The following is a 12,226-nucleotide window of genomic DNA, read 5'->3' as shown; positions in this document are numbered from 1 at the left end:
TGGTTTCTTAAACTGTGCTGCTTTCAAGTTGTTTTTGATTTAATTTGCGGGTTTTGTTTTGTCATTTTATTTTTGTGTGCGTGTCTCCCAGAAACTTACACAGAAAGCACACACTTTTTGAGGAATAAAAGGGGATCACCAATTGTAGTTTCTGAAAAACATCCTGCCAAGAGAGGAATGAAATGGATAAATAAAATGACCATCCTGCCCCCTTTCACATGCCTTCCCACACCTTTGCCCCTGCAGTACAATAGGCATATTAAAGTATGAATCATCCGAAGCAGAGAGCAGCCCCCACCCCGGCCGCCCGCCAACTTTTAAATACATGTTTCCTAGAAAGTAGCCAGTTCCGCCGCCCCCTTCACCCCCCCCCCACCGTGCTTCAATGCCTGTGCTTTAGGAATGCCACAAGGCAGGTCTCAGATTACAGCAAAAAAACACATGATATCACCCCTTTGAGTCTCAGCTGGTGTTGGCTGAGTGTGAGGGGGTGGGCCCGGGGAGGGGTTTACCCTGAGAGGAAGACTCCTGTGAAATGTGCAAGAGAAGAGGCTCTTCTCAACTGCTGCCAGGCTCAGTCCGGGAGAGGCGCTTTATGCAAGAGGATCCTTTCCCCGCAAGGTGTCCTGCCAGGAACTGCTAGGTAAGAGCAACCACTAGAGAATTAAAGATGTCCTGTACTTAAACTGATGGAGCTACAGAGACAGCAGCAAACCAGGAAGAGTTACCCTCTCTGCGGGTGTTTGCGGGCACACGCATTTCTCTCTCGCTTCCTCCTTTTTTCAGGGGTAAAGGCACTGCCTTTGGTACCATCTGCATTCAGAGACCTGGAAGAGTCAGCATGCAGAGTGTGGGGCGCTGCTCCGCGGACCCCCTGCTTTGCAAGCAAAAGGTCCCAGATTCCGTCTTTGGGGTCTCCAGCTAAGGCTGGGAAAGACGTCTCCTGTCTGAAACTCTGGAGAAGCGTAGTCTCTCGGTCGCCGGACTGGCTGCTTCCAGGTTCTGAGCCACAGCTGTCAACGTTTCCCCCTTTTTAAGGGAAATTCCCTTATTCCGAATAGGATTCCTCGCAAGAAAGGGGGAAAGTTGACAGCTATGTAGCACTGCTGGCAGAATGCTTTTTCAGAGACTGGGGTGATCAACCTTTGAACAGCCGCTTTAGACAGAGCAGCTGGAGACCTGAGAGTCCATTTGCTCTTCCCTTCAAACTTTCTGTCAACATCATGAACTGTCCCGGACATAAGAGGATAAAATGTAGGAGAAGGGGAAACCCTTCCATAAAGCTCCGTTGGGTCAGACTGAATAATATGTGGGGCCAGGGGGCTGGGGAAAGTGTTCATTACAACTCAGTGCACTCCAACTTAAAATGCAGCTAGCTCGTTTTCTCAATTGCCAAAGAAAGAGTGCAGGATGAAGGATAGATATGGATTGTGACTAACTTCATGCGCAAACCTCTTCCCAAAGCAGCAGTGGGAGCACACGGGGTGCAGAGTAAGGGGAGCGCGAACACAGAGCCACTTTCCCATTCTTTGTTCTTGGACAAGGGGAGCCAATACTGCACATTAGGAGGAGATAAAAGTCCGGATTTGAGGAGACCCAAATTCAAACATGCCTGATCAGCTCCAGAGCTCGCTTATGGATACTGGGCCTGCCTACATATCTCACCCTAGCCTACCTCACAAGGCTGTTGTGAGGACAGAAAGAGCTTATGGTTTTATTTTATTATTTTACAAAATAAATCTAAATAGCTAGATAGCTACAAACCCTGCTCTGGGGTCCTTGGAGGACAGGTGGGAAGCAGCATGTGCTAATGGGAAATGCTTTTTTATATATAAAAATACCAATATCAAAATGCTGTGACTTTGTTGCCAGACTGACTCTTTCCACCATGCAGTCCCTGACCTAAAGAGGCCGAAAGAGAGGGTTGCTAATTGCCCAGAGGTCGGGGCAGTAAGCATTCAGCAATGTTGCTAGTAGTGTTCCTTTCACCTTAGGAAGCCACAGATCAGAACTCTGTGTGTCATTTCAGCTATTACAAAATCTGGGGAGCCAGCCCTGCTGCTTTAGTGGGTTCCCCAACTTCTGCCTCGTGGCGCTTCTGACGGTGCCACTCTCAGGCTTCAGAGTGAATGTTCAGAAGGGTCTGGTGTAAGGAAATCAGATGTGCAGTGTTTGTGAATCTGATAGATAAAGACAAGGTGAATAGTGGGAATGAATAGTACTGATAACCTCACAACCTGAGGATGAAAAAAGTGCATTGCAAACTGAAGGCAGTGGGGCATGGAGGGGGCACCAGCCATATAAAAGTGATAGAATCATAGAATGGTGGTTTGATGGGACCTTGGGGGTCATCTAGTCCAACCCCCTGCAATCACAGCTAAATCCTAGAGTTACATTGTAATCTTTATGGCTGAGTGGGGATCCCTCATCCCAGTCCAACATCATAACCACTATACCACATTGGCTCTACAGAGATGGGGGAGGGGGGGGATTTCCTGGAAGTCAGAAGTTTGAAAACACCCACTATGGATAGTTGTATCCGTCAGTCCTGAGCCAGACTCAAAAGGGATTTGGAGTGGCCTTCAAATTGTGAATATCCTGAATCAGAGGTGTGTGTGGTTTTTCCAAAGTACTCCCAGATGTGGGAGCTCAGGGGACTGTAATATAAACGTCATTTGACGGATCCTTTCTGGACTGAATGCAGCCCTTATGTAGTGCTTTGGTTCGTGGCTCCAGGAGATCCCTGCCTCTTCTGAGGATCAAATAACAGGTGTCACCTAGTGAAGTGTGTGTGTGGAATCTCTGGAAATGCACAAGGGAGGGCCAAAATTTAGATAAAGTGACTTTGTAAGCAAGATATACCTGTATACAAAGAGCATGGAGAAGTTGATGGTGATGACTGGGCTGAGGAGTTAGGGTGGGTTATCTGTAGAGTCACAAAATGTGTGTGTGGAAGGCACTTCTATGTAGGAAACGATTTGTGTGTGTAGGTTGTCATTCATCCTGCTCATGTGTGAGAGGCATGCGTGTCATTGGCCCATGTGATGAAATACCTGTTTTTCCCCAGGCCGGGTACCTATGTTTCCTTGTGTGTGGGGAGCAGGGGAGAAGCAAGGTGTATTGTGTTACCTTAAAGACTAAGAGTGAGATCTGATGTTAGCCATACTCAGAGTAGACCTACTGAAGTCATTTATTTCAGTGGGTATACTCGGAGTCGGACTATCATGGTGTTTGTAAATGAAATCAGCAAGGAAAGATACAGGGGTTAAAGATACGCAAGACTGGATTCTAGAAAATAGGTGCTTTCCAGTTCACACTTCAAGTTAAGCCCTCTTTTGTAAGAAATGTTTGGTGAGATCTTGCTGGAAACTGGTGCTGTTGGCGTGGCAGTTTTCCACTTGAGGTGGGACATTTGTGGGGGCTCCACCTTGTGGGCTTCCACCACTCAAGGCGGTCACCCCAGCTTGCCTCATGGGCAGGCAAGGCCCTGAGCTTAAAGATCATAATTGTTGGGGGAAATAAATTTAAAAATTCACATTCCACTGTGTGTGTGTGCTTTGATGTTTTCTTAGGCTTGCTGTTCTATATTTTGGCACATCAGTTTGTACTAGTCTGAATGCTGAAGGAAAAATTGCTGAGGGTCTTGTGAACTGGAACTGGGAACTGAACATGAATGACAGTAGTTCATTTTGTAAAGGGATGGGTGTGGACAGGAATTAGTTCCTTTTGGACATGCTGAACTAGAACTAATTCTGTTTAAAAATGAACTTTCCAAACACTGTTGCAGACCCTCACCATCTATGAATAGGAAGGCAGCAGGAAACGTGACTTTATGTGCACCTCACGTAAGGGACAAGCCCTTAATGCACAGCCCTGATATGCCCCTGATCTAGAAGTTAAAAGATAAGGTTAGAAGGAGGAAATCAGCCCCCAAGAGCATTTGAACCTCTTGGCTCGTCTCTGGTTTGTGTCAGGGCAAAGGACAATGATCTGAAAAGAAACCTCATTATCTGAGATTATATGTAGAGTTTAGTGGACCACAAGCACACTGACCAGGGAAACTGCTTCAAGCTGGCTCTGGCTATGAAAGTTTCACTCAACAGCAAAGAGTACACTCCATCCTACCCTTTGAAAGCAGTGTCCCATTCCCAGTCCACACTCATCTCCACCTCCCTTACATACAAAAGGCCCCCAGTGCTGTCCCTGGCAGCTCAAGCTAGGGCTGGGAAGACCCTGTGATCGGATGGGGAACTTAGGAGCCTCCAGACACGGTTGGACTGCAATTCCCATGATCCAAACACATCTGAAGGGCCACAGTTTTCCGAACCCTGGTGTAGACAAAGTTCAGCTAGGTTGACCAGTTGTCTGACATGGCAGAATCCAGCTCCCTGGGCTCAGAGATTTAACACCGGCTCTTGGCACCAGGGCTTCCAGTTCAGCATGAAAACTTGCAAGCCCTATTATGTTGCATTCCGGATCAAGATTTCTTCACTGGAGGCTTTGGCCACTCAGCAAAAAAACATCATGTTGTGGAAGCTGAATTCTCTCCCAGTGGGCCCAGCCGAGCTCCATGAACCTGCTCTGCTTTTACCCCTTTGTGATTTTCTTGTAAGAGTACAAACTGCAAAGGAATTCACAAAGCTTCTTGTAGTTAATAAAGGGGCTTTGAATGGCCGGCCCCTGTTCTCTGATGGCAGCAGCATTCATACATGACCTCATTTGGAAGCCGAGGTCTCAACTGGCACAAGAACTGACGTGTCTCTGCAGTTTAGCATTCTGGAGGAACATCTTATAGCCTGATCCTGTAAACCCATGACCCTTTCTTAGATTATGATGATGGTGGTGGTGATAGTATTCATAATCATAATTCTTAGCAAGGGAGGTCAGAATTATTATCCTCATATTGCAGGTGCAGGGGGGGGGGAGGCTGAGACTAATACACACTGGATTGCATAAGGCGACCAGGCTAGTTCATGTTTGAGGGGAAAGGTGAATCCAGGATATTCTGACTCACAGCACAATCTCTTAATCATTAAAGTGCTACTTTTTAGTATGCTGGTCTTCTTAGTTGTTGGGTCACCCTGGCTCATGGTGGATTGGGTCAGTGGCACCAGCATTGTTTTGTTTTTGTTTATTTGGGTTTGTTTGTTTGTTATGAGGAGAGCTGCTTCCAGTGAATTTTCAGTGATGCTGAGGCACTGCTTTCTCGGCAATTGACTGATAGCCAAACCAAGTTGGAGGTTCCACACAGCCCATCTTATAGCACTGTATTACCTAGCAATACCCAGACCCAACAGCCTTCAAGAGTATTTACTCACAAGTAGAAGTACAAGTAGGAAATCTGTTCAATTTGGGTCCTCTCAATTTCTCATTTTTCCAATCTTAAATTCTGTTCTCCACATTTCCACAGCAATTTGTGGGTTTGTTTTTTTTTCCATCCTCATGAAAATTCATCAGGACTGTAGTTCAAATTCTTCCCAATAAACACACTTTTGTATACAGTCTTGACTAATGTGCACATTTTCAAGCAATTTCCCCTTATATTATGCACTTTTGCATGCCATTTTCACTTGTCTGCATTTTAATGCATTTCCCCCTAAGACATTGGTTGGTGGAGAACTGCCTGACAACATTCAGAGAAGTGCAAATTTCAAGGGGTAGCTGTACTTTGGTTCACATACTGGTTGAAGAAGTATGAATTAGGTGGTTTTTCATTAAAGTGCAAATGAAATAGAACTCCCCCATCCCCGAGTCCCATTCCACAAAGATGCTTTTTAACATTAATTAAATGTTTCCTGTTTGCAGACGTTTCCTGGTTTATGACTTCCTGTTGAGCAGGATGGAGAATTAGTGCAGGGGGCCATGTGTGCCACTTTACAGGTGATAGTGCTCTGTAAAAGGACAGCCTTCTGTTTGAAGGGCTGCCTGGCCTGCCAGGTTTAAATATAACCCTAAAAAGAGAAAGTAGGGGCCTCGAAGTTGCTCATCAACAGCAACTGACAGGAGGCCCAGAGGCTACTTCCTCCCAGTCTTCCCAGCGAGGGTGGGATGTATTAGCAAATGTATCTGTTGGATCATAAGTTCTTTCACCAGCACATGCCCACCAGTTGGATGCAGGGGTGGGTGGGGACTGAGATGCTTAGAATCCTTCCTCAGAGCAGGAAACGTGACTCCAACAATGTTTGATTCTGACCTGGCTAAGGTTCTGCAATGCTCTGAAACATGAAGAACTGCCATTTTTTCCAGGGTAAACCACATTGAAAAGCTATTAAACCCAATTAATCATCTCCGGCAGTAGAAGGAGGGGATCTGTTGTAATAGCTTTTCAGCATGTGACTGTTTTAAAGCTTCTCCTTTCAGGAGAGCAGGACATAATAGCACGCAGCATGTGTGGAAGGTGCAGATATGAAGGGGTTCCTGCATGGCCCTGTTAAGTGGGGCTCTCAAAACCGGAAACATTGTACCTTTCAGGGTACCAGCAGGTGTACACCAACCATCCCAACCTGGTGCCTTCCAGCTTTTTTGAACTACAGCTGCCATCACCCCCAGCCAACATAGCCAGTGATCAGGGATGATGGGGGTTGTAGCTATTTGGAAAACTAGGTAGAGGAATGGGGCCTACACATACAATTACACTCACCCCAAATGGCATGATCGGACCTGCTTTGGTAATGCTAACCCCATCTGAGTTTCAGATGTTTGAATTAAGAGTGTCTCTATTTGAATTCTGAACAGAAGCCGTGCTCTTGCAAGCAACTCATGTTTGCTCTATCAGCTCAGGCCTGCAAAGCTTGTCTAACATTGCTCTTTAAGAAACATGGGTGAACCTCCAGGTTCAGAGGCAGTATACCACTAGATACCAGTTGCTGGAATTGGGACGCGGGTGGCGCTGTGGGTAAAAACTCAGTGCCTAGGACTTGTCGATCGTATGGTCAGCAGTTCGAATCCCCGCAGCGGGGTGAGCTCCCGTCGTTCGGTCCCAGCTCCTGCCCACCTAGCAGTTTGAAAGCACGTCAAAGTGCAAGTAGATAAATAGGTACCGCTTTATAGCGGGAAGGTAAACAGCATTTCCGGGTGCTGTGCTGGTGCCGGTTTTCTAGAGCAGCTTCGTCACGCTGGCCACGTGACCCGGAAGTGTCTTCGGATGGGGCCGGCTCACGGCCTCTAGAGCGAGATGAGCACGCAACCCTAGAGTTGGACACGACTGGCCCGTACGGGCAGGGGTACCTTTACCTTTACCTTACCAGTTGCTGGGTAACAACAATAGGAGAGAGCTGTTGCATCCATGCCCTGCTTGTGCCTTTCCTTGTTGGCCCCTGTGGGAAACAAGATCCTAGTTTAGACCTTTGGAGTGATCAGGCAGGTCAGCAAAAGCGGCAGCACCATCCATTTATTATTATATTTATCCCCTCTTTCCTCTCTGAGGCAGGGTCGGCTGAGAGGCAGTGACCAGCCCACTGAGCTACTTGGCCAAGTGGAGTTTTGAACTTTGGTCTCCTAGGTCTGACCCTCCAGCCACTACACCACGTTGGTTCTCCAAGAGTGCAACGCTTAGCAAAAGGCTGGTCTTCTCTTTCCCTTATCACATTTTTGCACTTGGTGCTGAAAACAGCCTCTTCCTAGATGTCTGTTTACGAGCTGATTCTTTCCTGTGTTTTGGCGGCTGCTAGGGAGAGTAATCCTACTCTGGGAAGTCCAGTGGTGGGCTTCTCTTTCTGCTGCCTGGCCTCGCTTCACGTGGAAGCTATTCTACACACATGGCCCTTCCGACCGCTTCACGTGCCGGTTGCAAGGATGACAAAAGAAATTGGCAGCGAGTGAGTTTGAGGCCAAGAAGCCAGGCTCATGTTTCTGCCTTGTCTTTTTAAGGCCCTCCCTGGCTGAATCAGAGGGTCTTGAGATGCTCTGAGCATGTCCCTGTGGTTTCAACCCCCTGCCCCCCACCCCCAGCATAAACTGTTGGCCGGGGAGGAAAATGATGCGCAGGCAGGGGGTGGCAGGCCACTCTCCCTAAAAGTGGAGAGGGGAGAATCTCATCTGGGTCTTTTTGGTGGTCCTGTGGTTAAAACCAGACATTCAGTAATGGAAATACTCCGTACATGACATCATTTCAGGAGCCTTGTGGGAGGAGGATATTCTCTCTATTGTGAACAGTGGGCCACAGTATTTATTTATTTATTTGAGGATCTGCCACTTCCTTCTTTTTTTATTAAACATGGTACAGAGGGAGACACAGAAAGAAGGAATGAAAGAGAGAGAGTGACCCAACTCACAGTTTAAAGGAACTGTTTGCTTATATCATCACTGGTTTCTGTTGTTTTTTACATCTCTACCCCACCCTTCCTCCCAGAGGAGCCCAGGACTACAAACAGAGAGTAATACAATTTAAAATGAAATGAAAATACTTCAAGCATAGGAAAACTTTGAGAGCATTTTAAAACAGCAACACAGCTAATAATCTCAAGGCTGCTGGGGTCTCTCTCAGCCAACAAATGCCTAGGTGAACAGGGGTGTTTTAAAATTCCTCCTGAATGTTAATAAATGGGAGCCGCTGCCACGAAGGCCCTGCCACACATCAGCACCAAGCAGGCAGTGCAGGTTGTTAAACAGATCAAAATCCTCCACATCAGTTCTTTTTGGGAGGGCAGGAATGAAGACGAAGCAGATGTGCTCAGTGGATCCAGCATTTTATCATATATGCTAACAGCAAACTCAGTTCTCTAGGTGTTTTTCTTTTAGTCGCCAAAATGGCATCACCCACAAAAAGATGGAGGCTATTGGTAACCTCAGAGGAGCCCCAACTTTTGCAGAAATACAAAAACAAAAAAACAAACCACACACAACTTCATTGGGGGGAAAAACCTTCTGTTGGACTGAACAGCCCCAAAAACAGGCCAATGAAGGTTAAGCATGTTCAGTCATTACAGAAAGTTAACTGACTATTGTGGGGAAAAACAACAACAAAAATCAGGAAAGGGAACAGAGTATCCTGAATGAAACGCATCCTTTTGATTCATTGATTAAACATCTTGTACTTAATTCAAACCTTAATCCCAATTAACAGTGTTATTTAATTAACAGAGTTAAGTGTTTAAGTTATTGAGGGTTTTGTGTTTGTATTCCACTGTACATTTGTTCCTCACATTTCTTAGATTTCTTACCTACCACTTCACCATAACATCCCAGGGTGGGTTACCCAGCCGTGTCAAAATGCAATATTGCAATCAGTTAAGACTATTTCTCCTTCAACTTTTAGCTGGCTGCTGGCTTTGGCTGGCCTGGAGAGTTCCCTTGCCCTTTTCCTGAAGCTCAGTGTGAGCCCTGGGAAATTCCCCTTGTTTGGAAGATTCCCCTGCCGTTCTCCAGACACAGGAGGAGGGCAGGGGAACTGACTGATCTTGTGGTGAGTCTCTCTAGTGGCTGCGAAAGCAGTGGGATGACTCTCTTTCCCAGGCATCTGAGGTTCAGCACAAGCCACAGAATCATAGAACTGTAGAGTTGGAAGGGAACCCAAGGGTCATCTAGTCCAACCCCCTGCAATACAGGAATCTCAACAATGCAGGTCACCCAACCTCTGCTTCAAAACCTCCAAGGAAGGAGAGTCCACCACCTCCTGAGGGAGTCCATTCCGCTGGAACAGCTCTTACTGTCAGAAAGTTCTTCCTGATGTTTAGTTGGAATCTCCTTTATTTTCACCTGAAGCCATTATTTCGAGTCCTGGCCTCCAGAGCAGGAGAAAACAAGTTGCTCCATCTTCCCTGTGACAACCCTTTAGATATTTGAAGATGGCCACATATCTCCTCTCAGTCTCTTCTTTTCCAGACTATACATCCACAGCTCCTTGAGCTTAGGTTTCCAGAGCCTTGGTTGTCTTCCTCTGCACATGTTCCAGCATGCTAATATGCTGCTAAAATTGTGGTGCTCAAAACTGGACGCAGTACTCCCAAGTGAAGAACAGAGTGGGAGTATTCCCTTGACTATTCCCTTGAACATTATACTTCTGTTGATGCAGCCTAGAATAGTTTTTTGCCGTTGCATCACACTGTTGACTCATGTTAAACTTATGGTCTATTAAGACCCCTTGATCCTTTTCACATGTACTACTGGTAATCTAGGTGTCCCCCATTTTATGCTTGTGCAGCTGGTTCTTCCTGCCTAAGTATAGAACCTTACATTTCTCCCAATTGAAATTCATTTTGTTAGTTTTGGCTCAATTCTCCAATCTGTTAAGGTCATCTTGAATCCTGATTCTATCTTCTGCAACATCAGCTACTCCTCCCACTTTGGTGTAATCTGCTAATTTGATAAGCCCCTCCTCAATACCTTCATCCAAGTCATTTATAAAGATGTTGAATAAGACCGGGCCCAAGACAGAACCCTGTGGCACCCCACTTGCCACATTTTTCTAGGATGATGAGGAGTCGTTAGTGAGCACTCATTGGGTTCAATTAGTCAGTCAGCTACAAATTCACCTAAGTTACCTTGTCCAGCCCACATTTTACGAGCTTATCCGCAAAAAGATCATGGGGGATTTTGTCAAAAGCCTTACTGAAATCAAGATACACTGTGTCCATAGCATTCCCCAATCCACCAGTCTCTCCCCACCGGAGAAACTGAGCACATAAAAATGCAAAATATATGATGAATTATTAGATTTGTATAAATTGCAGATCAGATTTTTCAAAAAATAAATAATTCCAGATATATCATTTATTTCAGTGTTGTTGATCTACCAGTACAGGACATAAACAAATATCCCATCATCTATACAAGGGTTTGGTCCCCAAAGAGGTGAAATGTTATACAGTATGGGTGACAGAGAGTGTCTTCCTTTCCATCTTAGCATATCTGGAACCAAGGGAGTCAAGGAATCTGGGCTAACGAGTGTTTCAGATTATAAATTCTTTTAAAAAAGAAAATGTGTTGTGGGTTGGACCTACCAAAGTCATACCTTTTTCCAAAGAAAAAGTGGTATCTGAAGAAGTGTGCATGCACACGAAAGCTTATACCAAGAACTAACTTAGTTGGTCTTTAAGGTGCTACAGGAAGGAATTTTTTTATTTTGACTATGGCAGACCAACACGGCTACCTATCTGTAACTTTTCCCAAAGACTTATTTCTATTCAGTGGAACTTCTCTCTCTCCTCTTCTTTGTCCTCTTCATGACCCCCCCCCAAATAGTTTCTGGAGGGGTGGGGGGAAACCAGAGCAGATTTGCGGCATGTGGAGTGTGGGGTGAGGAGGAGAGGGCGTCCTTTTGCAGAGGCAGACGTCCTTGTGCTGAGGAGGCCACACTGCTGGATATAACTCTGTGTTTTTATTGCCCCTTTGCCTGTCTTATACCTGCAACGACACATTCACAGAAGTCCCCATCCAATGCTGCAGACAGGGAGGGAGGGAGGGAGATGCATGTGTGAACTAGCCCTCAGGGAGAAGTCAGGAAGCCACTTACGCGTTACCAAAAACTAAGACAACATGGGCCATGGCTCTTGCAGAGTTTAAAGGAATCCAATGCAACAGCTGCACTAGCGGAGGCTTGTTTCGCTTAACCATCTTTAGCAGCTGGCATCCTTCTCACAGCCCATTTTTTTCCTTCCAGCAAACCAGCCCAGCTGCCTCCTGATCCTCTCTCTACTAAACTCAGCTGATAAAGGACTTGGCTTCCGGGGGGACCACAGTTCCCAAAATGGAAAGGTTCCTAGATTTCAGCCCAAACCACTCTTTGCTCACATTGCTGCTCCTTGCATGCCTGAGCCACCTGACCTTGGCCCAATATGAACATTGGCCGCATTACCCTGAGCAACAGCCTCCGCAGCAGCTGCCTCCCCTGCCAGCCGATGTCCCTCGTATCCAGCTGCGGTTGTCAGGGCAGAAGAGGAAGCACAATGAAGGGCGGGTGGAAGTCTTCTACAACGGAGAGTGGGGCACCGTGTGTGACGATGACTTCACCATCCACGCTGCGCACGTGGTCTGTCGGCAGCTGGGCTACGTGGAGGCCGTGTCCTGGAGCCCTGCTTCTAAGTATGGCAAGGGAGAAGGTAAGACTTTTCCTTGTTCCTGTGCATGAAGAGCATTTGCTTTCTCCTGCCTTCTGCTAGCAAACATTAGCCCAGAGGCAAGGAACCTTTTTCATACACATTTTCTTAGGGGTCTACATAGCAGTGGTGGGCAGAGCAATGGATGTGACTCTTAGCCTTTGTAGAGCAGGTTACACTGCAGGCACACA

The 12,226-nt window shown here is 46.4% G+C and overlaps 1 protein-coding gene across 1 annotated transcript in view; it reads left to right on the top strand.

The window, feature by feature from the left end:
* Positions 1-515: 515 nt before the first annotated feature.
* Positions 516-12,226, top strand: part of LOXL2 (lysyl oxidase like 2) — an 81,523-nt gene continuing 69,812 nt past the window's right edge. Inside the window, exons 1-2 of the mRNA XM_081171665.1 lie at positions 516-643; positions 11,600-12,038. Of these exons, the coding sequence (XP_081027791.1) occupies positions 11,687-12,038 (352 nt within the window). The 5' untranslated portion in view covers positions 516-643; positions 11,600-11,686. The remainder of the gene's footprint in view (positions 644-11,599; positions 12,039-12,226) is intronic.

The sequence above is a fragment of the Podarcis bocagei genome (assembly GCF_964188305.1).
Source record: "Podarcis bocagei genome assembly, chromosome: 15".
NCBI classification, from domain to species: domain Eukaryota; kingdom Metazoa; phylum Chordata; class Lepidosauria; order Squamata; family Lacertidae; genus Podarcis; species Podarcis bocagei.
This window is presented reverse-complemented; position numbering and strand designations above follow the sequence as displayed.